Source organism: Leguminivora glycinivorella, chromosome 5, assembly GCF_023078275.1.
Source record: "Leguminivora glycinivorella isolate SPB_JAAS2020 chromosome 5, LegGlyc_1.1, whole genome shotgun sequence".
NCBI lineage: Eukaryota > Metazoa > Arthropoda > Insecta > Lepidoptera > Tortricidae > Leguminivora > Leguminivora glycinivorella.
In genome coordinates this window covers 9,358,585-9,386,292 of record NC_062975.1, presented here as the reverse complement: position 1 = coordinate 9,386,292, position 27,708 = coordinate 9,358,585, and the positions used below count along the sequence as shown (strand labels likewise).

The following is a 27,708-nucleotide window of genomic DNA, read 5'->3' as shown; positions in this document are numbered from 1 at the left end:
TTTACTTTATGTACATACACATTCTATTAGCTAGAATCTCTTTGGGTGATTGTAACAAAATAGATACATAAAATATTACACATATTTACTTTATGTACATACACATTCTATTAGCTAGAATCTCTTTGGGTGATTAGAAGGATTTTCCCACTATTATCTCATCCTTAAGTAAGATAATTTTGCTATTTCAATGAAAGTAGGATTAATAACTTTATTTATTGTTCATAACATGTAAACTTTATTAGAGTTAAAGGATAACTTGTGGGAATTAATACTAATACTAAATACTAGGGAGGCATAGGACATCTATGGATGTTAGGATCCTGTCGCTATCAAGGAGAATCATTGATATAAAAATAAGATTGTTCACAAAAGTTGAATCATTGACACTGGCCTCGAGATTGGCAGACTTTGGAATCATCATTCCATTTTCATAATATGGTTAGCGATAATGTTGTCTGGGAAATCAAACAATTCTAGCATTGACTAGTGAAACACGATGTCAAGCAATGGACCACTATACTCGGAACGTGGGAAATTGCACGCATATAGAATTTATACTTTGGGATCTTGGACAACTTTCGATGGCTAAGGCCGAACCAAAATATATATATGGGATGGCGTGTGAGTCTAGGGATTTGTCGTTCGAAAGGCTAGTTCAATGAAGTATTTGTCTTAGTATCAAAAGAAGGTCAATGAATAGGCCCAATAAAGGGTATCAAAAAAGATATTCTGTTTCCTTGATAGACCAGGAGTAGGCAGAGCAGCTTCCATCCTGACGGTAGAGGACTTGGTTGCAGAACCATCCCAAAACATATAAAATTATACCGGGATTAAAGGGTCCTTGACTAATTATTTGGTATCTACTACTATGGTAGTACATTTTAAAATAGTGCAAAGACACTTTACATCAGTTTACTTTTGTTCTAAGGAACCCATTTGTTCAATGTTTGATAAAACATAAATTGAACCGGCAACCTGGTTTGTCCATATGCTCGAGCGAGGTCTTTATAATAGGCTATATTATATTATACACTTATTATTCCTACGTATAAGGGACTCGTGGGTCGGAAGCAATTAACCCCATTTTAAATAATGTCTTGTATATATTTTTAATATATTTCCTGTATTTATATTCCTTACACAATTTTACTTATCTCACACACTCTTATCTCAACGCACTAAATTCTTTCACAAATGTCGTTCACTCTGCTATTATACCTCAAGTGAATATATTACTGCCTTAGTTTTATCAACTTAAATTTAACCCTAATAGCAAGTTCCTAAAGGTAAAAAGAATTTGGATTGCTACGCACAACTATGGGGTCCTACCACTTACTAGACGATCACAGTATTTGTTTAATGGCCAATTTTTAATAGTGTACTGTTTTAATTAGGGCTAACAATTTGGACTTAAGTTAGGTAGTGTTAGGTTAATAAAGAGGGTAATTAATTAAGGGGTAGCGGGGTGTTACAAGGTTATTATTGTTTATGTAAGCATCCCATCCCTTTCATCTTGATTTATCTACGTCCGTAATAACTTTGACATAACAGACCTTTAACGACATAAGAACTAGGAAAGTCCATATTAGTGTATTGGTTATGTTCTACATTGTCCTGAACTTTCTCTTTGAGACTTAATCGGTTTATTATTGTTATTGTTGAAGAACATAATGGACTTCTGTACCAAAGAGTTAGTCTATCTGAATCAATGTACAATAAAACAAATTAAGGAAGTAAATACACAAAGGTAATTATAGAAGCTAAACTACCATCGGATTCAGAGAAGTTATATGGTTGTACAATAAAATTAGGTATATTATTTTACATGGCTATAAAACGGATATTATTATTTTGAACGGTCAACATTTTAGATTATTGCTGCATGTAATATTTTCTTCCCAAAGAGAATGAAACGTTAAAAAAAAACAGAACTAATCAGATCCGATGTCTGTAATATCTATGTATTTCTTTATTATTTTTATGTTTATACTAGCTTTTAAATAAAAAAACCCACGAAATTATTAGTACCTATTTTTAATTTGATTTACATAATTGATTGATTGATTATTATTTGATTTTTAATTTGATTTTTTTGATTTAATTTTTATTTTTTTATTTTTATTTTTTATTTGATTGGTATCGGGTAAATCAAATTAAAAATAGGTACTAATAAGTAGTTAAAGTTACTCTTGATTATGATATTTACCGTAATTGTTTTAAGTATATTTTCAAGTATGTGCAAAAAAAAACCTCATTTTTTGCATACTTAATCAAAATGTCTTGCGTCCATCGACGTCAACAAAAAGATGATCGCCTCAGGCACTATCAATCAAGTGAAAGAAATGTGACATAACATTTGACCCACACCGCAACAACTTTTGACCCATCAGTCACAGCCAACAATTTTCAAATCGTCTTGCCTAACTTAATAACACTGAAAGCTTTATATTACCTAATATGTACTAATTATAATTTACTAGCTTTTACCCAAGGCTTCGCTAGCGTTAGAAAGAGACAAAAAATTGCCTATCTCCGTCCCTTCAACTATCTGCACTTAAAAAATCACGTCAATTCGACGCTCCGTTTTGCCGTGAAAGACGGGCAAACAAACAGGCACACACACTTTCCCATTTATAATATTAGTATGGATTAGCCTATGATACTGCTGACCGCAAACTATCTAAACCTATTTATCTCAGGTCATGGTCATTCATCACAGGTTTTTCAAGATCCTACATATGGTGCGTTGTTTCTTCCCCTATTGATGCTGACTGTACACATGGATCATTCCAAGTCACAATATTCAAAATAAGTTACTGTCAGGTGCGTGATCTTGCTGAATTCTTCGGAAATCGTGGTACGATTGTTATCGAATTCCTTCTGCACCACGGTATGAAGTTTGCCATCATTATAGGTCACGACCCTCGCAATATAAAAGTATACAATGTCTGCAACGCTTGCTATGTGAGAAGTATTCGAATGGATACTTACATAGCTTCAATCTTAAATAATTACTCTGTTATTTATAATTAATTTGCATCTCGTTTTATTTCACAATTTGCGGCATTGAAATGCTTTCATAGAAGCATAAGCTTGCCTAATAAGTAAAGGGTTCTACATTTATCAGCACGCAGCGGCATACATATATCGAAGAGCCTATAGCTTCCATACAAGAAGATAATAGCAAACCACAGTAGTCTTATACATTAGAATTTAGAACAGACCCTAAACTAAACTTACATTTAATTGAGACCCAATCGCCGAGGAGACAGTATCGCGATTGTGTGGGTATTTTTGCACGCTTCACGGCTATCTTGAAACTAGGCGTGAAATGCGGACGTTCATGTTATGTCGCTCCCGGATAGGTCTATATAGCATATAGTCACCAGAGGAGTTGTCTCTCGAATTCAGACGCTTTTTAAACCATCTGTCAAGATGCACGAGAGCTTATGATGATGAAAATAAACTTACTAAAATAAAGCTATTAAGTCATACTTATAATATATGTAATTTATTAAAAAAAATGTCTCGCTATGTGATATTTTATATTGCAGTATTTTTTTAAAAGTGCACTTTATCACAAGCGACGCTTGGGCATTAAAAATGAAAACGAATTAATCATATTTTAAAATAATCAGGTTCTTTTAGGGTGAATTTCAACAGGTTCCAAATTTGCCTAATTTTGGTGGTATTTTTTATTTTTGTAGTTTATGTCTAAATTATGTATGGATTATACGTAACTAGTCCCAATGTATATTGTGTAGTAATGCCCCCGTAATACACATAGTATTTTTGGAGATATTATGGTTTTAATAATTTGTTTGCCACCAAAATTGCGTACACCCACCAAAATTAGGTTTACTGGCCACCAAAATTGTTAATTCACGCCAAAATTAGATATTTCTGCACATTAGTAGTATATTTATATTTAATCAGTTATAAAATGAAACAAAGACAGATGTTTTATGATCCGTTTTATTATAGTGATTATCTGATTATAACAAAGTCGCTAAAATCGATGTGTATGAGACTATACTAGAAATAAACTATAATTTCACTTGTTGTAATAGAAAATAATTCACTTTTAGAATGGCTAACCAAAAAAGAAACAATCGAGAGAGGAGGTCCTTGAAAAGAAGAAACTTGCTGAGCGGGAACGAAAAAGGAGAATTATGAGTGATCCCGAGAAAGCAGCAGATTTGCGAAGAAAAGAAAGGGATCGGTATCATCGTTAAAAAGCCCAAGGTAAGAGTTTACCTCTAAGCAGCATGCAGCCTCGTGAAAGACGAAGAAAAAGGAATAGACAGAATTTCAGAGCATATTATAAAAGAAAAAAAAAGGAAGGCTTTGTAATGACCACAAGTATTAGCACCAGCAAGTGGGATTCCCACTTCGTCCCTGCCTGGTCCTTCTACGCCACAAAATCCTTGTCTCAGTCGCTCTCGTTCTCCGAGTCCTGAGCTTGACACAAACATCTCACGTCGGCTACACTCCCAAGCTGTCCATCGCAATGTGTCCAATAACCCATAGTTTCTGTGTTGTCAAATTCTTTATAGTCCATAATTTTATTTTTGCAGTTCAAACATTTTCGTTGCAAGTTACAGTAATGACCTCACAACACAAACTTTTCGTAATGTGAACGGTACTGCTTTTATTGATGATATTTTTCATTTTATAACGTAGTATAAAAAAAAATTCGAAGGTATCAAAGAACTAAAGCATCACAAATGTATACACTGCGAGAAAGAAGAAGACTTTGACTAAAGAAAAAGAGACTCAAAAAAACAAAAAAGGTATCTGAATGCGTCAATAAAAAAATTATACCAAAGTTATTTAAAATCAGGCTATCCTCCAGTCAGTTAGGTACATAACTTTCGCTAGAATGAAACCCTTTTGGGTTGTAAAACTAATCTTTACACCTATCTATGTCAAATACATGCGAACATGGAGTTGTTAGAATCCGCATTAAAAATGAAAATTATCATCAATAAAAGCAGTACCTACTAGTCACATTACGAAAAGTTTGTGTTGTGAGGTCATCACTGTAACTTGCAACGAAATGTTTGAACTGCAAAAATAAAATTATGGACTACAAAGAATTTGACAACACAGAAACTATGGGTTATTGGACACATTGCGATGGACAGCTTGGGAGTGTAGCCGACGTGAGATGTTTGTGTCAAGCTCAGGACTCGGAGAACGAGAGCGACTGAGACAAGGATTTTGTGGCGTAGAAGGACCAGGCAGGGGCAAAGTGGGAATCCCACTTGCTGGTGCTAATACTTGTGCTCATTACGAAGCCTTCCTTTGGCTCTGAAATTCTGTCTATTCCTTTTTCTTCGTCTTTCACGAGGCTGCATGCTGCTTAGAGGTAAAATCTTACCTTGGGCTTTTTAACGATGATACCGATCCCTTTCTTTTCTTCGCAAATCTGCTGCCTTCTCGGGATCACTCATAATTCTCCTTTTCCGTTTCCGCTCAGCAAGTTTCTTCTTTTCAAGGACCTCCTCTCTAGATTGTTTCTTTTTTTGGTTAGCCATTCTAAAAATGAATTATTTTCTATTACAAAAAGTGAAATTATAGTTATTTTAAAGTTTTTCGTTGTTACTGGTATTTAATCAACTTAGTCAATTATTATTGTAAACTAAAAGTATAAATATATGACAGCAAATAAATAAAATACTTCGTTTTAGCTCAGGATACTCGTAAGTATCAATTTTGGTGGCATTAAGCAATTTTGGTGGCTTTCCAATTACCACCAAAACCACCAAAATTGATGCACCAAAATTAGAACCATTGCATAATAAAATTTTAAAAAATAAACTATTTCATTCACGTCACTTTCAAGTTTATTACTTTTTAAAGAAACCATAAACATGCTTTAAAAATAGTTCACGTAAACATAACTACTTGTTTGTCATTAGTTAGATATACCACCAAAATTGCATGAAAAAATATTTTAATACACCAAAATTAGGTACTTACGTGTTTGCTGGTCAGATCCAGTGACGTACGACACGTACGTCATAGTTCAGGGCCAGAACAGAACTAAACTAACAGGCTACTACACGTTTCTAAGCCTTGTTGCATTTCGTTCGACCATAAAGTCATTTTCAATATTTACCACCAAAATTTACAAATTTACCCGGACAACTATTAATGCTTAGTTTAAAGTATCCAACTATGAACAATTCCTTACTATTATTTTATTATAACATACGTACACTAATAACGAGGAATAATTTGTGGTGTTTGAGTTAAATCAATGGATGTTATTGATGTACCATACAAATTAGTCAAGCAAAATGGATTCAGGACACTCCACCAAAATTATAATTGCGCCATTAAAAAAATTCTAAATAAATATCAATAGCTTTTATAACAATTTGCGATTTGGCTTAAGATAATAATATGTGTTAGGTTTTCAGGAAAAAAATAGCATTATGATACAATTAGTCCACACTGTCAATTTCAGCTCCGCCGCATTTTTTTTGCGCTGAGAAATTCACCCTTTAGGTTAATGATCGGAGTTTTTGTTTTCAGTGACATATTGTGAAAAACGTGTTATAAAATAAAACTATTCCCAAAAACAAGTCTACGTATTTTCGACCACCTCTTTGTTGCTTGCATTAGGATCGTATCAACATAACATTTTACAAACATGCAGGTTTCAAAGTTTTACATAACTTGAATGGCTTTGTTTCAAACAATTTAATGTTGCACTGGCACCGTGTAAAATCTACTTAAATGCTACAGAATACTGTGTAATCAAATCATATGTTAGTCACAGTTGCTCTTTCTTTTATTCTGTAATATCGAATATCGATTTAGCAACTTGCGAAACGATTCACTTGCAAAATACGTGCATAATTGTTATCGCTTATAAGATTATTAAATATTTTTAGAAACTAAGTATACATTTTCAGTGTAACTCTATATTGTCATCAATTAAATGCTAAAGAGCCACAAATTGTAAGGCATCGCGGTTGACCTCCTTGCCAGAGATGGCGTGACGAGCTTGACGCCTTTGACAAAGACTGGTGGGAAACTTCAGGGGATAAGGATACCTACGTGGAGGAATTTGAAGGTAGCTTTGCCCAGCGGTGGGACAATATGGGTTCTTAATAAATATAACGAGCCAAAAACCAGATTATCCCATAACTCGGTCAAGTTTATTTCCATTTTGAATGAATTTACACTCGCTTACAAATAATCGATTAATACATTTTAATACAGAAACATCGCGGCAGATGAGCTTGCAATCGATTCCGGTTTCGATTATTCAGTCACGATTTGATCTTGAATTAACTGGCATACCTTGCATACATTTTATTATACTTATAAAGGTTCTTTATTATAATTGATGTTGACTAAGTTTTTGATATTGCGCTTTAAAATTATAAGGGCTATTCGATGTAAACGGTGTAATATTTAAATAGCTGGTAAAATACAAAAAATATTAGAAACTTTTACTATACATATACGTAGTCTGAAAAGGTTTTCCTTCGTATTTATCCGGTTATGATAATGTCAAAAATTGACTCTAACAATAACTAAACTTAATCTACTCCGCCAGAAATTTGTGAGGTAAAAGTACCAATGCTCGACAGTGTACCAGTAGAGGCAACATTCAATCTTATCTTAAGTCATTGACAATAAATGTGTCATCTAATTGGGTATTGGCGTGCCAAGCATTGCTACTTGTACTTACTTACTTTGCTAGCAATAACGTGCGCTTGCACTTGTCGGTAACATTCATTCAGGCGCTGTATAAACATTCTACGCAGTTTAAAATGGGCTGTATGAACATCGAGCCCACTTTGCCTTGATTTTTATGTCAGGCGTTATTCAGTTTTTGAGAACAACATTTCTTTTATTTCGTAGCTATTTATTTCGTAAGCGGGACCGTTGTGATAACGTCGATTTTTGGGAACTAATTAACTATTAGCAAGCTCGCAACAGCGCTGATTTTTAACTTTAAATTTGTAGCAAACGAGCGCTATTAATAAGTTCCCAAAAATGGACTTTGTCACAACACAACTCACACCGGTCTCCCCTACCTATACTCATGAAAAAAAAAACGTCGGTACCCTAGCGGTAAGAGCGGGCAAACTTCAAGAGGTCGCGGGTTCAGGAACCCCGTACTAGCGAATATTTCGTATTTTATGTCCGAAACGTCATTTGATACTGTCCAGTCGCTTTTCTGTGAAGGAAAATATCGTGAAGAAACCGGAATAATCCAGATAAGATAAGGCCTAGTTACCCTTTGGGTTGGAAGATGGCAGTCGCTTTCGTAAGAACTAGATAGAGCCTACGCCAAATGTTGGGTTTGGGATTAGTGTGCAAGGGTAAGTAAGGGGTGAGTCATAGAACATTCTAACTTTGATAAAATTAGCAACACCCTCTGATTTAATGAGATTTAACATTACATATTTTTTTATTTGTTTCCTAAATACGGTTTGTTACGGTGCCTCAAAATGGAAAAAAAGGAACCCTTATCCGTCTGGATCACAAATAAAAATAATTGTGTCTCCTAAATGAGGATCGTCATTTACGTTACAATATCATGAAATTATCACGAAGCACCATTTACAGAGTACATGGGGTTATCTGTCTGTCCGTCTGTCACAGACATTTTTTTACGTACATGTCTTTATATTTAGCGGTTACAGGATGGAAGTAATTTCTGAAGTGCCCCAGAGCAGTACGTATGCCATGATAGAATGGTCAAAAACAAGTCTGTCAGTAAATAAAAACAAAGGAAACTATAGGTATCCTTGGAATTTCTATAGCACAAAAGCGTCATTAAAAGGATGCAATATTGTTTCCTTTGTTTCATTTACAAATAACAAAAACAAGGTATTTACTGGACTATATTTAGACCTATGTTGTTTGATAAAGTATATTTGATCCGCTACTTTTGATTCCGACTGCACATACGCATGCTGCAATATTTGAATAAATAAGGATACAATCAAACCAAAATTAAATATGTTAAATAATTTATTAAACTTAACTATAGATATTTTTAACCTACTAGCTATTCAAACTGAAAAGGGTAGGGTACTTCATACTCGTCGATGCCGAATCCATCATAGTCGGGGAACTGCGGGCCAACCTTGGCGACTGCAAAAGAAGCATTCCTTAGCAAACAATACAACCAACACAATGGGGTTACGAATTACTAGCGCTAATTACACGAGCTCCTACTACGAGTTATTACTGAGTTACTCGAAAGCGTAAAAGAAATTACATATGTATGGAGAAACTGAACAGCGCCCTAAAACGTCTAATTTGACAACAGGTCTTCTGGCCTAGCGGGTCAACCAGCCTGCAAAGCTGTGGTACTGGGTTCGAATCCCGGTAAGGGCATTTATTTGTGTAACGAGCAGATATTTCTACATGAGTTAATATGTTTTCTATATAGATATGTGTATATAAGTAATATAACGTTGTCTAAGTACCCACAATACAAGCCTTGAGCTTACCGTGGGACTCAGTCAATATGTGTAAGAATGTCGGAGGACGATGTAATACCGACCGCGACAGACAAAGCCCATACAAAAAAGCGTAACCATGAAATGTATAGGCCTTTTAGGCTTAAAACTACTTAGGTGGCGCTGTTTCGCAGGCTGGAAGTGGCCAAATCATATTTTCCCCAAATATTTTTGCGTAATTTTATTTTTTATAAGAAAAAATGATATGCTTTATGTTAATATCATGATATCACGTCAATACATATTTTGAAAAAAAAATTTGTAGTCATCATCAGTATACTCATGTGCTAAAAAATGGAGGTACAATTCTTAGTATGAAAATTGTAAATCCATACTAATATTATAAATGGGAAAGTGTGTGTCTGTTTTTTTGTCCGTCTTTCACGACAAAACGGAGCGACGAATTGACGTGATTTTTTAAGTGGAGATAGTTGAAGGGATGGAAAGTGACATAGGCTACATTTTGTCTCTTTCTAACGCGAGCGAAGCCGCGGGCAAAAGCTAGTCCTATATAAATCATCCTTGCTAGAACCAAAATAACATAGGTCTGATGTAATGTTAACGGTTTCGAGTAATGTTCTAAAACTCGTCAAAAACTCGTGGTAGGGGTCTGGTACGCGTAACGTGTCTGTTTGTTAAATTTAGTGTTAATGGCCTAGGCCATTAGCTATTCTATCAGCTGAGTTAATCATTAGCGAAATTGCCAAGAGTATTTTATGATATTTGGAAATAAAAAGTTTACTTAATACACACGTAAGTTCCCTTGTCCTTTTAATGGGATACATTAAAATCGTTTTTTGAACTATATTTGTACATAATAATTCCAATTACAATAATGATTCGGAAATATTCTTACTCTATTCAACTCTTTGATTCATGATGATTTCCTACAGGATCTTCTAAGCAGGCCATATTTTCTTTACAATATGTGGTCGGCAACTCTTGGTGTCTTCGTTTAGCAGGTGAGTCAGATACCAATAACCGCCGGCCACCGGCCACATTAATGCAGTGAAAATATAGCCCATTTAGAAACCCCTTATGTGCAACATAAAAATATAAAATATGGTAAATGAATACTTACAAATAGGGCCAGCAGGTCCAAATAGTCTCTTAGAATAAACTTCTACAGGGACAGGCACAGCTTTTTCCAAATATCGCACAACTGGTCCACGACTAATTACTCCTTGAGGTAGTCTATGTGGTATTCCTTGTGGTATCACTTGGGCTATCCCTTGAGGTATCCCTTGGGGTATTCCATGAGGTATCCCTTGGGGTATCCCTTGAGGTATACTCTGTATCCCTTGGGGTATCCCCTGAGGGATCCCATGGTGTCCCTGAGGTATGTGTTGAGGAATGTGCTGCGGTGGAGGTTGGTGATGACCATGAGGTGGGGTGTGAAAACTTGGTCCACTTTTGGAGACGACGGCGTTGAACCCATTGACCGAGTCTGCCGTGTAGTCGACTGTTCGGACGGAGCCGTCGGGTTCCACTAGGGAATATTGTCCTGAAATATGTTAGTTGAACTTTAGTTTTATATTATTTACACCAATAATTTAATTGTGACATCATAATATGCGGCCCGATCGAACGATACGAAAATCAATCGACAATTGTGAAAAAGCGCTGGTAGCCTAGTACGTGCGACTTTCGTTCCGGAGGTCGCGGGTTCGAACCCCGGCTCGCACCAATGGGTTTTTCGGAATTTATGTGCGAAATGTCATTTGATATTTGCGAGTCGCTTTTCGATGAAGGATAACATCGCGGGGAAACCGGACTAATTCCAATAAGGTCTAGTTTGGAAGGTCAGATGGCAGTCGCTTTCGTATAAACTAGTGCCTACGCCAAATCTTGGGATTAGTTGTCAAAGCGGACGCCAGGCTCCCGTGAGCCGTGGCAAATGACGGGATAACGCAAGGAGGATGATGATGATGAATTTAATAGTGACATCATAATATTATGCGGCCCGATCGAACGATACGTATGTTGCTCCAAATGAGACATGGAACTGTATTTTTTTTAGTCTGGCGAAATGATATATATCGTTATCGTATTTAGAGCAAAATCTTGACGCGTGTTCGAATCGAGCTAATAGACGTGCTGTATGTAAATTGATAAACGTATCCTAAACAACATCAAACCATTATTTTTAATAATCTTCCTGTATGTATAGCCTTTTTCCATGCAATACAAAATATAGCCCTTTCCCAAACATGGTAGTATTGTTTAATAAATCAGCGAGTACAAAGTAGTTTTGCAAACAATGCCATGAAAACAGAGATCGAGATAAAGTTACTGTGCTCGTAGTTAATACTCTGGGAAATACTATTGTATGGGATGTACATGATTCCTTCTTAGCTGCATAATTTTATTCTTGTATATATTGGTGTAAAAAATATTACGTGTGTGATGTGTTCAAAATATGTATACTTGGTTTCATTTAACCCAATATGAAACGATCGTAACACTCTTCCTTCGACACTTTTAGTCCCAAAATGTACGATTTTTTTTTATTTGTCTTTCTGTGGCCAAAAAACATTTTTGTTAGTGATGGATAGGATACCCCTTTATCTCTTTCCCGTCAAACAATGATATACCAGGGACCCGTTTCTCGAAAGGTGCAAGCCTTGTATTATTTACAAGTGCGCGAACTGTCAAATCGTATGGGTTGTCATGGAAACACACTTGTAATACAAGGCTTGTACTTTTCGAGAAACGGGCCACAGATGCCCATTTCTCGAAGCTACAAGTTACAATTTAGGTACGAGTGGTAGTCACTGTCAAATATGACATGTTGAAAAGAGACTTCCGCTTGTAACTTTCAACTTCAGAAATGGGCCACTGGCCTTTAGAAGGCGTAGGAAGAGCCGAAGTCATAAAGAGTCCGTTTTGACATTTCATTGAAATGTAAGGGCTAGGCTAAACGAAACTTCTCTTAAGCATGTGGTGTTTACCTATAAGTGGTTATTACACTTAGAAAAATACTTCTTTCAATGTATAACATCACTTTTTAGTGTAAATAACTGTTGGTGAACCAATGAAAAAAAAAAAACTGCCCTTTGAAGTGGCATGGTACCCTTTGATTATTATTGTGGCCAGAATGAACCAAAAGTCTTACTGTATCTAATCTGTTTTAATACTTTTAATGTACATACCTTTGACAACATCGCCGTCTCGTGACTCGTGTTGCGACTTCACGTCGCCGGTGCTGTGGTCTGCGACTCCGTAGTTGAAGGCGTATCTGGGACGATCTTGCTGGAATGGAGTGAATCTTTTGTAAACTATTTGTCACCATAATGCTTTGATCCCTGTCAATACATTCACATCAGACTATTTCCAGTGATGACTGCTGATAAAAGTTAAATTCGTTTTAAAAATATTAAGTGTAACCAATGATGTATAGGGCTGGTTCTATGTTGGGGAATTGATGGGAAATTGCCTTTTTGGTGGACACAACACACTTTTTTATTTAATTTAGGTAAGTGTTAATTAATCAATTCATGAGAAAAAAAATCAGATATATATGTAGGTTAAAATGTACCTAAACAATTACTTGATTATTCGATGAAATTTAAAAATTAATAAAGTAAAAAAATGCTTACATAATATCCCTCATAGCTCCCAACATCTGCAGCACCCTGAAAAACTCCTTTATATTTAGGATTAGGAACCGCCTGAGCCACCACAGCGATCACCACTAAAGTTGCACACTCTAAGCTATACATTATGCAATATCCAACGCGACTGTCAGGCTTACTGTCTGATCCCTGAATAAGACAATAGAGGGTGCACGGGTACTTATATGTGGCCTTATTTGTCAGTGAGCGCCAGCCTTGGGCTCCGCTTCCGAAAATGAAGTTTCCTTGCGCGGACGCGGCGGCTAATTGAGAAAATTTTCGCAGGCCACAATGGTCGCATGTAGATTGCGTTGCAACAGCTTATTGCCTTTATGGGAGTTCAATCTAGGGACAGGTGCATCGCTTATGTTTTATGGAACGAGTTCATATTTCGTTAAAGTTTTAGAATAGCTACAATATCCTTTTCGATCGTGGATTTATAGTAAATCCACATTTAGAGTCTAGTCACAGTATAATAAAGAGTTAGTACTCTTACTATAAAGAGTAATAAATAATAAAGAGTTAGTACCTACTACACTATCGTGGTCTAGTGTCGTTTATATTTAATTTCGCAATAAGTAATATTTGAAATTTTATCGTTTAAATTAATTTCTAAGAGATGCATCGAATTGTTTTTCAACGAAAATCCGCTTATACACCCTGTTTTTATTGAATTCCGTTAACTTTAAGGGAAGGTTCATTAGATCAAATACAATTAATTTCTCTAAGAAACTAGCGTCTTAACTCTTAAAGATAATTAATTATCGAACACATGTGTTGTAGTCTTTACCAATTTCTAATGTTATATTTTGTTTTGACATGTGCCGTCAATCACTTGACACTAACTTGAATGTTATTCTAAAGGGTCTCTCACACTAATAAATTCATTTATTAGTTCTTAGTGAAAAAAAAATGTGGTTTTGACGCTCGTGCTAAAATACAATACACTTACATATAGATATAATAAAAAATTTACTACAAACATAGCTAGTAGATTGGAAACGAGATCTTGAACTTTTACTTGAAAGTTTCTCTGAAAAGTTTTAAAGTACAAGAGTTAATATGTAGTTTCATATCCACAAATTATTTGGAAAAAGTCCTGCTTAAGTAAAAATTCACTTTTTGGTAAAATATTTACCTTATTATGTATCACTGGATTTCATCGTATACAGTCTGTTTTCGAAATTAAAAATCGAAAATCGTTACCTACTTAAAGTTTTAATAGACAAAAGAAACAATTCAAAATTTGCATCCTTTTATTTTGCCCCACATGTGGATAAAATGCAACTTTCTCATCAGTTTTTCAACAATCGAGAGAGCCTTGACTAATTGATGTGTAGAAAAACTATTCAATGTACCTTCATGCCGATTTAACCAGACGTTTTTTTCGACGAGACAGGATATCCGAGGCATTAAACCCACAAGGAATTGTTGATGTTTAACTTTAGCTAATTATGAATGACGAAAATTAGACACGTTGTGCTGCTGTTGATTTCTAAATTACTAAGATTGAACATTAACATTAGTAAATAACATAAAGTTGTGTTTTTACAATGATCTCTTTGTCTACTTTGTTTACATACATATAATGATCTCTTTGTCTACTTTGTTTAATAAAGATATTTTTAAGTAATTTTCAGTATAAGAGTTTTGAATGATTAGACTTACATTGACCGGAATATAGACTGTGATTACCTTTTTGATTTTTATCGAGCTCCCGATATTTCGTCGCAGTTACATGCATCATGGTCATGGAAAACCGTGAACCGTGTTTTCGTGTGTGGAGCTTGTCAAAAATCAAAAAGGTAATCACGGTCAATAAAAGTCTAATTTTCTGTATTTTGATACTTATATTGAAATTATTTTTAATCATTTAGAATTAGTGGTGTGGTCGCGAAATTAAATTGAATTCTGCACGTGTGGAGATACATACATACATACAATCACGCCTGTATCCCATAAAGGGGTAAACAGAGCACATGGAACTACTCAAGTTTCCGTGCCACTCGTGGCAATAAAGGGGTTAAAAGAAAACGAAATTGTAACATTGCAGGGACAGGTTGCCAGCCTCTCGCCTACGGCACAATTTAACCCATATCTCAAAGTCGACTTCTACGACACTCACGGGAAGAATGGGGGTGGTGAAATTCCGTAAATTTATGATGAATAATTAAATCTTCCAATTTAATTTATAATCATACATATTGCATACATATATAGTCACGGCTGTCTCTCTAATTAGAGTAAGCAGAGACCACGCATTTCCACTTGATTTTTCAATCCATTTTACAACAGGTTTACCTACCTTATTGCAACATGTAAATTTTTCCGACCTTTAGGTACTTACTCAATACCGCATAGAAACGAATATTATAAAGTTTTAAAATTGCAAAAGGGCTCAGTAGCCAAGTGCTTACTTACACGGAACCATGGTTAACAATGAAACCATAAAGATTACACGGAGATAATGTTTTTGAGTAGATACAAACACCTGTGAAGGCTGTCCTCATGGCAGCCGTGGCGTTATCCAAATAATAGCGTTCGGATAAATTATTACCCTTTTGTTATAAGCGAACTACGCATACACTATATAGTCGGGTCAGCATATTTAACACCAAAGGTTTAGAATTAGCACGCATTTTAATTGTAGGTTATGATACTTATGATTATGTTCATTATGATTTTGTTTATGTCCTTCTATTCATTACTTTACGTAATAGTACGCAATACACATACTCGCAATACGTATACTCATTCACAAAGAGCATTGTGTACTGCAAGCTAGAGGTTCTATCAATTAATTTGTTTAGGAAATAATTGCAAGTTAATGTTTTATACTGTGTAGCACGTGTATATGTGTAAGTAATAGGTACTATCAGCTGCAAAAGTGCATGGAGAAATTATGAATGAATTCATTAATAAATTCGCCATGCTCTTTTGCAGCTGATAATACCTATACCAAGTTGATTAAGTACATGTAATTCGTCGAGCATTAGTAGTATGCTCCTTTTCAGCTTAGTAATTAATGATTTCGTATGTCCCATTGATCTCCTCATTTTGAAATACCTAATGTGCAGGGGGTTCCCTTTTTGTAATTTTGAGCACAGATTTTGTCTCTCGATTTTAGTGGTATTCAATTGACAACTCGTTTTTAATTACATTAGTAGGCAGGCAACGTAAGGCTTTTACTTACTGAAAATATTACTGAACGAAATCCACGAAATCCAGCGGTCGACTTAGTATTTGTCAAAATGTACCTAAATACCATGAAGAATAGAGATAAAGGAGCAACCTCTTTATGTATCAGAAGTACACATATAAAAGTCTAAATACGAACAAGCTAGAACAAGCAATCGTGCCAAAACAAATCTTCAATTCTCGAAATGCCGTATTTTTCCGGATGAAAAAACCACTACAATGAACCAAAAAGAAAGGGGAAATGTAAAACAAGTGAGCAAAAAACGCTAGTTTACGGCCCATTCCGTGTCAAAAGCGACCCGGCACCGCCATTCATAACACAGGACTGATACCATCGTGTTTCCATACATACGGAATGAGTGCTGACGTATCTGATAACTGTATGAATAAATGGCGGGACCAGTATTTCTGAATGCATGATTTAGGTGTGTCCTATTATAAATTCCTTGTCTTATACCGTGTTAGTTACCTCAATTATTATATATGAAAAACAAAAAAAAAACGAAAAGAGATATTCCAGTAGCTTCTATTAATGGTCCTAATGACGTCGAATTTAACGGCAGTAGATTAAAAGCAGTCATTAGTGTCATCACCGCCTATGGACATAAGCAAAATCAGGAGAGCCACTTATAGTTAACAAAGGTCGGCTGTTGCACTTTGTTTAACAAAGGTCGGCTGCGTAACTATAAGTGGCTCTCCTATTCTTCTGAGATGTTTCCATTGCTCTATGTATAACAAAGTTTGTTATACATAGAGCAAGGGAAACATCTCAGAAGAATATCTAGTGAACGATAGTGATATTGCATTGTATGTATCTAGTGATGTGCAAGTTGCAGAAAGTTTCCGAGAAAATCTTTAATTTCTTGAAAAATTCACGAAACTTTCACGAAAAATAAAGATAATTTTATGAAATGGAAACTTTCCATCCATACAATTGTCCATACAAAGTATGGAAAGTTTTCGAAGTTTTCCTATGTGAAAATTTCAGAATTTTGGAAACTTTCCGTCGGCACATCAGTATATGTATATATATGTGCTTGATACTTGTCTTGATAGATAGGGGTGAAGCTCTACAGCGCAAAACGAAAACCAAGATTTCGTTATCCGTCTTACTATCGCTTTTCCATTCAAGCTATATAAATATTAGCGAGTATATGTAGTCAGGGTAATTGTCAATAAGATGCCAATTTGTATATTTAATCTTTTATTGTATCAATTTATTCTTACATTCATTTGTGACAGGTGTAAATATGATACAAAAGTATTAAGTATTAAATGTAAACATAGTCTTTAAATTAAAACGCCAAGGAGACACATTAAAGTTGATGTGCTAATACATATTTAATAATATAGTTAACTTAGAGTTAATAGTCATACAAGTCAGGTACATCTTGTGAAATTACACAAATAAAATAAATAAATAAACATTTTTCATCTAAGAGAGAAGCGTACAAATTAAATCTCATCAACAATAACCTAGATTTAAATAACAACAACACTTACAAACTTAGCAAAATCGTGAATAAGGCCTTCTGAGACACAGTACGACTATGAGAGATCGTAACCAATAAATTCACTAAGAATTTAACAATTTTGTTGTCAACAACGTTCATTTTCATTAAATTAGTAACGTCAACTTAAATCAACGCAGCAGATGAGTACTTGAGTAGATGGATGCGTGTTCAGTGTTCACCGAAAGACCAAACAGCTACAAAACAACAGTTTCTCCGTAATATTTTACATTTGACATGATTGCTCATTAGCATACATACAAAATGCAAAGATTGCTCAGTGTACATTTTGCGTCCCACATAACCCACGGAAATCAGAATAAAATAAATACTATTTTTTTCTGATACTTGCATAATAATACAAGACATTGTTTACATACGTGCTGTTTTTGTCGAGAAAAAGGATTTATCCGCGTGCAAGCAGTATCTCCCCGCAGATAAGACCTCCTTGCGAACACGCAATCTTTCACCAACAGGTGAAGTCCACAACAAGGGGCCAACCGCGAACCACCATTGACGTATTGCCTCCTTTACGTACGCATTTACAAGTGCGGCATAGAGCACCACGTGTAACGACATTCGCGGTAGGCCCAATTCAAGTTTTTTCCTCCCTGCGTTGACTCAAGCAATACTAAACTAATCTAAATGCTAGTGGTGATGTAGGAGGGCTGCTTCGTGCTGGGAGATGGGCGCAGTCTTGTGCACGACGGCGTTGAACCCGTTGTGCTTGTCGGCCGTGTAGTCCACAGTGCGAAGGGAACCGTCCGGCTCCACGACTGTGTATTGTCCTGAAAACGATGTTCAAATGTTTATTTGGACACAAACGGTACAGTTATTCTTACAGATATTATTATTCGTTAATAGATGAACCAATAAAAAAGAGCTGGTGGTTTGGCGGTAATAGCGTGCGACTTTCAATACGGACACACCTCGGACACTGGCGATCCAATATTATATGAAAGAGGCGCGTTCCTATAGCACACAGTCTAAGCTCGTGTAGGTGAACGCGCACTATGCTTGTATGAATGAAATATTACAGGTCGACTGCTCGTGTTTTTGACAGGCGATAACTGTCAGGTAACCGAGAGGGGGTGGGCGGCACTTTCAGCGGGGAGCGGGGGTGGCCGTACTGTACGATAGTACTCTTTATTATACTGTGATAAGGAGGTCGCGGAATTGAACCCCGGCTCGTACCAATGAGTTTTTCGGAACTTATGTGCGAAATGTCATTTGATATTTGCCACTCGCTTTTCGGTGAAGCAAAAACATCGTGAGGAAACCGGACTAATCCCAATAGTTACCCTTCGGGTTGGAAGGTCAGATGGCAGTCGCTTTCGTAAAACTAGTGCCTACGCCAAATCTTGGGACTAGTTCTCAAAGCGGACCCCAGGCTGCCATGAGCCGTGGCAAATGCCGGGATAACACATGGAGGATGATGACATAAAGCGACGAAGATGCCACAAGTTACCTACTATAGTTATTTGTTATACAAGGGGGCAAAGTTGTATTTTAACGCCGAGTGTGGAATTCTTGGGATTCTAGTTGAACCACGAGCGAAAGTTCGAATAGAATCCTGAACTTGCGAGGTTTTTGCACGAGAAGTAAAATACATTTGCCGTGGCAAAACTTTTCCCCTTACTATAGCGAGGAAAACAACAAAAAATGCATTTATCACTGCTTCCAGTAGTTCCACAGGTGGATAGATTCACCTACTTTTATCAACTTTAAAGCAGTTAATTTGACTTTATTCAAGGTCAAATTACTTTACCCACTAGTGGATAAAATGCGTTTTTACCCGCTGGTATTAAAGGACAAAACACGTGTTTCCGAGCTAGTGAGGGGAAAATAAATTTACTTGTACAGTCAACAACACAGCTGTTAATACAGACAAAGTGCCAAAAATATGTATGCATAACTCTATTCGCTGTACATTATGGTGTGTATACATATTTGTGGCACTTTGTGTTCACAGCTGTGTTGTTGACTGTACAAAACATAACGAAATAGCTTCGCGGGAAATCCTATTTATTTTGTAACGTAGCGTAGCTGGAAATTTTGTTTATTTTGTAGGTACATACCAGTGGCGGCTGGTGAAAATTTCTGATAGGCAATACTGAGCAAAAAGATGCCTATCTTTGCATTAGGTACTTTACTAGTAATCGATTTTAGGCAAGCCGGTGGGAATCGGCTTGTATGGATCAGCCGCTGCTGGTACATAGGTACATAATTGAGATCTTACCTTTGACTACATCACCATCGCGGCTCTCATGATGAGTTTTGATGTCACCAGTGTGGAAGTCGTTCACCCCATATTTGAAGACGTATTTTGGATACGCCTGAAAATAACAAAAAATAAATTATTATCATTAATTTAGTTGACAAAGGGTCTAGTAACTTAATTAATGTAAGTATTAAGATTATGTAGAGAGCGTACCCTGTAGCTCTCAAAGTAATTATTTATTTATTTATTTAAACTTTATTGCACAGTAAAAATATACAGTTACAAAAGGCGAACTTAATGCTACATGGCATTCTCTACCAGTCAACCTTTAGGCCAAACAGAGAAGACCAAAAAAAGGTGCGGGATATGTAAAGAACACTAAAGACTTGATTTTATTGGACTACGTGGAATAATTGATAGAAGAACAAAAATTATGTACAAAATTGTGTGTCAAAGAGGATCGAGTATTATAGAGAGTTATTGTCGAAGTAAAATTTGTAATCACAGTGCATATACTGCCATCTCTTGACACAGGCTGAAAACTTTTGAACCTCAGTTTTGACAATTTAGCCCATATTCTTAGCTTGATATGTGTTAAAATGTCAAATATTAATATTAGCGCCATCTAGCTGAGCGTACCCCAAAGGTGTAATGCCATCTAGGCCACCGAACCTATTTCTGTTTCCAACCATCGTCCTCCGTTACAGCGACGCCCCCACCCCCCTACCACCTAAAAAATGTCTTCAACCCCCCTCTAACTAAACCCTAACATTGTCCATGTTCGCTTTAATTTAAATAATTAATATAGCAAACGGAACTTAATTACATATAACTCAGGTCTAAACTAACCTCCGAGTTTGTAAGGAGGATGTATTATAACTTTATTTATAATTGATTAGGTCCAGATTGCAATTTTAATCAATTAAAAATCTCTTCCTTACCAAAATAACTGCCAACTATGTTTATATAGCTATCGTACTTAAAATTCCATCATTCCACACGTTTCCTATGCATCGTAATACTTTAGTTTAAACTTTCATTACATAAACGATGTCACAGCTATGCACATACTAACTAGCGCAGATCCTCACAGATCGTTCTTTTATCGCGGTGAAACGGTTTACGAATGACGATCGTTATGTAAGCGCTTCCGCTGTCGCGTGCTGGCTATGTGATGAGAGATGAGCGAGCTGTAGGTACAATCAACCAATTGGAACCCTAGGCCACTGTAGAACTATGTCATAGTGACATTATAAATCAGATTGTAAGAAATCTCTTAGTGCTTGTCATTTTGACATGGTTGTAGAGTGGCCTAGGGTTCCAATTGGTTGACTGTACATTAGTAATTGATTAGCATTTATCAGCAGCTAAGCATCTATTGTTATTATCTTAGATAGTTATATGTAATAGGTATAAGTTTAGTCAGTTGCTCTTCCACAATTAATGTACCTAGTATAATTGATGACATCTCACCTCCCTAGCGCACATTGTTTACTTAAATTAAATACTATCTGTACACAAATGTTTAGAGTTATAGGCCAGCTCAGTACTTTAAGTAAAATTGTAATTTATTTTTCTATTAATGACGGTAACTTATTTTGTGAGCCAAAAAAAAGATAGTCACGGTTATTAAAGCGAAAACTCCTTACGCATTCTTTTTTCTTTAATTTCAATAGGTGTTTATGCACAATTTAGTATTTTTTGCATAGGTATATCCAAAATAATTCGCTTACCTACTCGTAGTATACAGTAAACGAGTTAAGATCCCTCCAAAAAAAAAGTACATATAAGAATTGAAAAAAGGAGCAATAAACTCCTGTGTTGGGCATTATAAATTGAGATGTTGGGAGTTTACCATCAAAATGTGATTCTAAATATTTCCTAAGATAAAGCAGTATCATTAAAATGTCGAGCACGACCAACACCAAACGTAGTTCGATTAGCGACTCTAAAAACAGATTATTTTTCCTCACTAAATTATGAACAACATTAATTTTACATTAAATGCCTATCACCGTAAACCGCGACCGCTTATCACTGGCACCACCGCCAAAAGTTTGCGAAGAAGCGCGTGCGACTGTCAACTAGTGGAATGCGACACAGGAAGTGTCGCTTGTATGAGAATTCCTGTTTATTCATGAATGTAACCGCTTCATATTTAGTCTTTAAATGTCAGCTTATAAATATGCAGTGATTCTAAGATATAATACCTACTTTTGAATATTTTTTCTCGGATTTTTTAATAGTTGTTATTAAGAATATCAAATATCTCATAAACTGAATAATTGGATATTATTGTCTATACGTGTTTTTGCCTATATATAAATAGTCCTAATAGCATGCATTAATATCAATGTTGTAAGATAAGTACAGTTTATGAGCGTTCAAATATTTAATTTAAAAGGCATGACTGTCAATTTTCATACATACATATTGGCTAATACTTTACTGTTTATATGTATGAATAATAACTACATGTTATGAGACAGTTAAAAGTGAAACAGTGAATATTGAAATGGCAGTGGAAAGCCATTGCAATGAAAGTGGTAATTGAAGTGTAATGTGTATTGGACTAGGCAGTGGGGCATTACGTTTGACTGACTTTATGATTTACACTTTAATACAGACTTATAAAGATTAGACTTTGACGTTTTTTATGTGCTAAGTTACGAATTCTTAATGACGAATACCTGTTGTTGGTACATTTGATGTTGTTTATTCTTCGGAGGCGTGATGACGCGCTCTGCACGGTCGCAGCCGACTTGGACTCGGCCGGCCGGACGTATGTGAACATGCGGCATTGCGCGCTCGTCACCAGCTCTAGGGCTACAACTGTTAGCTATATCCTTCAGTCTACAGTATACAAACATGAGATCTTACATAATAGTCGACGTGTTCGTCCTCGGAGACGTGGTGGTCGAAGCCGAGGCGCGGCTGCGCGCTCTGCACGGTCGCAGCCGACTTGGACTCGGCCGGCCGGACGTATGTGAACATGCGGCATTGCGCACTCGTCACCAGCTCTAGGGCTACAACTGTTAGCTATATCCTTCAGTCTACAGTATACAAACATGAGATCTTACATAATAGTCGACGTGTTCGTCCTCGGAGACGTGGTGGTCGAAAGCTCGACGGCGCGGCTGCGCGCTCTGCACGGTCGCAGCCGACTTGGACTCGGCCGGCCGGACGTATGTGAACATGCGGCAGTGCGCGCTCGCCACCAGCGCCAGGGCTACGATTGTCAACTGAAAAGTGCAACATATAGGATGAGGTAAATGTATAAAAGCGATTAGAAATTTATTGAAATATATTTTTTTTGTTAAATAGGTACTTCTTGACTAGGAATCTTCGTAAGTACCTACAGCCTACAGCACTGATTTTTTAGAGAAACTAAAACGCTCAGGATTTAATATATTATATATGGTGAGATAGGTGTAAAAGAGCGACTTATTCAAATAATACATTAAAAATACTTTTTGACTAGGAATCTTCGCAAGTACCGCACTGATTTCTTAGTGAAAATAAAACCATCAGGATTTTAAGCTTGATTGAAAATAAAAATATTTAAATATTTGAACTTTATAAGGAACTAGTTTTTGCCCCCGGCTTCGCTCGCGTTAGAAAGAGACAAAAAGTAGCCTATGTCACTCTCCATCCCTTCAACTATCTCCATTAAAAAAAATCATGTCAGTTCGTCGCTCCGTTTTGCCGTGAAGGACGGATAAACAAACAGACACACACACTTTCCCATTTATAATATTAAAGTATTAGTATGGATTAAACATACCAAAATAAATCTCCTTGCATTTGACAGCAAATAAATAAGGAAATTTAAAATGAGTTACGATATGCATACGACTTACACAAAATAGTATTAAATTAACTTCCGTAACAGATTAATTTTATTATAGTACTCCTAATTTTGAATAAATTATGGTGCCCTACTTTAGCTATATTTTGTAATGTTATGGGTTCATAACTCGGTCAAAGATGGGACTAAGATGTATAGAGATTAGATCTATTAAGGGCTACGCAATTATAATTCGTACAGTAGTAACTAACTATTTTTGTTGATCATTATGTAAGCAAACTTTTTGATCTTATTTTCATTAAATGCATATTTATTTTAGGAATCATTTTAACTTCTAGTACATCATCATTTTAATTCAAAACCTAAGTAGGTAATTTGTATTAAAACAAACTAGGTATCAAAAAGTATGTATTCTTTTCATTTATTATCAATACGTGTACGACTTACATTTTTTCATTTATTATTAATACGATTTCTAAATATATACAAGAAGAAACTGACTGACTGACTGACTGACATATCAACGCACAGCCAAAACCGCTGGTCCTAGAGATTCCTTTGGCACGTAGGTTCCCTATAAGGTATATTAGACGAGCACTAAGAAAGGTTTTTTTTTTCATAATTCACCTCCTAAGGGGGTGAAATGGGGGTCCAAAGTTCAACGTTTGAATAAAATTACTTTTAGTACGCGGGCGAAGCCTCGGGAAAAAACTAGTTGTTTTATATAGTAAAATATTTCATTCATGACAATCATGAAACTTTAACTGAAGTTGTTTTTTTTCTATCATCATCAATTTACAAAGCTCATTTATCTACAACTAAACGATAGTGAAACCACAAAACAATTCATTCACAAGCCGACTAAATAAAATCAGCATTAAGTAAACAATGGGCATATTGTGTTATCAATACATCATCGATAAACAAAGGCAAGTTTTTTCGTTCCTCTCCCACAGCTTTCAGAAGATGCCGGTTATTGTCACCGTGGTTACGAAATGGTTTCTTTTTATGACTTAGGTTCACTCTTGTTTTCTCTTGGGCATGTGTATCATGTAATTTATGTAATGGGTCAATCCGCGGCAAGAGTAACATGGGTCACGATTTTATGACATGTTAAATTTATTCACGATGCAATTTCAAGTGATAATCTATCTCTAAATAAGTGTTACCTTCCCGATATAGCATTGCAGTTGTAGTTTAAAAAACACAGAATAAACTCGTGACTCACGTTACTTTTACGTGGATTCACCCTAATGAGGTAAATGAGGTGAGGATTTCTACCATTACCAAAATTAAATTAAATGATAAGACAAATCTTCTCAGGCTTCGACATTCATTCAAAGCGTAGTAGTGTCATCTTATACATATAATAAACTTCATAGGTACTTATATTTTCATATCAGTTTTTTTTTGGGTGGGTTAATGGTAAAGAGCAATTATTAATTATTACTTCTTAGGTACTTACTTTGATACTTCTAATGCAAATTCTGAGAAGAATTGGCGGATTACCTTTTCGGTTTAGCGAATACACCCAATTGTAAAAATAGACGAACTTTGACGACGATACAATTAATAGTTGTATAAGTATGATAGAATGCTACCCATTATTTAAAAAATTAGCTGTATTTAGAATAAACATACCACTTAGTTCTGCTATAAATGCAAAAAGTAAAATGATTAAATAATGATGATTATAAATAAAATTTTTAATGTTGTGTGTACTTTTACCGTTACCTATTTTTCGATTTACTCGTAAACATGTGCATAAACAAGTTATTAGCTTTTAAGTTATAATTAGACCGTGTTAAAGCAGCGACTCATTTAATTAACTAATAACCGGGAAGGAAGCCTAGGTTATCATTTAATCAGATATTGACTTCCACACTGGAGCTATTAGAAAATTCTTTTAACTAAGTACTTCCGAACATGCAAATTGCCAAGAATTCAGACATTCTGTTATACTGTTGTAAGTTTAATTGACCATTCAGTCACTAAACATTGAATAAATGGTTTAATAGTTTTTGTTTATACATTAAAATTGTATTAATTCACATCAATAAATAATGATAGGACATATTAGGATTTCTTTTTAGACGTAACTTTCTAAACAAGAAATTACTTAAGGTCGAGAAAACTTTTTCCAAAATTTTAACATTTTTCAGTTGCCTTAAAAAAAGCCATAATCACCTTGAAGGCCATTTCTCGAACCACAAAATCACCACACAAACCGAAAAGAGTGCGCTCGGTAGCAAGTTTACGAATGTGAGGAGTGAAACCACGCGGGACTTTATATGTGGCTGGTGGTGGGTGCCGGGAAAACGCGAGATGTAACGGAGGCGTAACCACCCGGGCCCGGTTGCTTGGACTAGTTTTTGTGAATGAGATTTTGGTTATGCTTTGTGTTTTTAGACACAAAACATCGAATCATTTAAAAGTTTTCGGTCATACACTAAAATGTTATTCATTCATAATAAATAATGGTTTATTGGTAGAATATAGGTTTAACATTTCTTAACGTAACTTTGTAACCAGGAGAGACTTAAGAGGAGATGTAACGGGAGCGTAACCACTCGAGCCCGGTTGCTTGGACTAGTTTTTGTGAATGAGATTTGGTTACGCTTTGTGTTTTTGTGAAGAACAATTTCTACGGTGGAAAAAATGTGTCAGTTTGGAGAAGGGTAAGAAGTTACAGGTTAGGCTAGTTACAGTAGTCTTGCCGCCTTAATTTTGTGGCTGAATTCAAACTTAGTTAATATTTTTCATCGATAATTGCAACCATCAACATTTTAGAACCTTTAAGAAGGGGCATATTGTTAAACAGGGCACAACCTTCTCCCTACATCATCATCACCACGCTTATTGTAGTATTTAATTTTCATATAATAGGTACTTAAATATACTCATTGGCCTTGTTTATTATTAAAGATTATCTAATAAATATTTTTCAAACATTTCACACTGTAAGTAGTTAGGTTTTTATAAATAATAAGATTAAATTACCAACTTAAACTTTACCCGTTCGTCGAAATGAAAAAAAAAATTACGTATATCATCGTAATTTTTTAGCTCACGTGGGACTCGAATTCCTGTCTAAGTTAGTCAGAGTTGGACATAGTAAAATTTCTCATTGTAATTTAAATGTGCATTTATAATTAGAATACTTAACTACACAAGTGTCCTTTTCCTACTCATGCCGGGTATTTTTTCACAGAAGAGTGCTATTACTGTCTATTACCATAGCTTATGTCATTCCTCACCCATATACATAAATTGTTCATCCAATGTATGCAGTTATCAGAAGGAGTCTGCAATTTGACATGCAACATTGCACTACCAAGTGTAGCAAAGCATATAGCTCGATCTCTTATCACAACAAAACTCTCGACTTAATCCTCTATCTCGTTTTAACTAGCTACGTATGTATGAGATAGTTATATAAGTTTACGATTGAGTGCGATTGCTCGGTAAGCAGTAGTTCATTGAATAATGTTTGATGATTACAGCACTTGCATCAGTTTACGTGTAAAAATCAACTCGGGCCATAAGCGTTCCTGTTATTAGGAAATTTAATGATTTCAGTTTAGCATACAGTACTTAATACCGCAATCACTATATCACTTTATGAGTGTCCGATTTTACTACTAGTATCCCACAATAATTCAAAAAACATGAACAATTTGAACCAGTTTAACTCGTCGCTTGACACTAGTAAAAACTGCGTGAAGATTGGAATTTGAGATTAAATTTACCAACATTGTTATTGGAATTCAAATAGCTAAAGAATAGCCTAGCACGTAATTGTACATGGGTACCGATGGCCGACGATCAGATATTATAATTGTTTGTTTCACGATAT

At 35.6% G+C, this 27,708-nt stretch overlaps 1 protein-coding gene across 1 annotated transcript; it reads right to left on the bottom strand.

Annotated features, from left to right (window-relative positions):
* Positions 1–8,988: 8,988 nt before the first annotated feature.
* On the bottom strand, positions 8,989–26,117 carry LOC125226478. The gene is made up of 10 exons (XM_048130462.1): positions 26,040–26,117; positions 23,199–23,286; positions 22,925–23,001; positions 20,063–20,159; positions 18,473–18,611; positions 17,820–17,860; positions 13,100–13,377; positions 12,653–12,752; positions 10,582–11,004; positions 8,989–9,129 (listed from the first exon to the last, which is right to left on the bottom strand). The coding sequence occupies exons 1-10, from the start codon at positions 26,049–26,051 to the stop codon at positions 9,044–9,046; spliced, it is 1,341 nt and encodes a 446-aa protein (XP_047986419.1). The 5' UTR covers positions 26,052–26,117; the 3' UTR covers positions 8,989–9,043.
* Between the last annotated feature and the right edge of the window lie 1,591 nt (positions 26,118–27,708).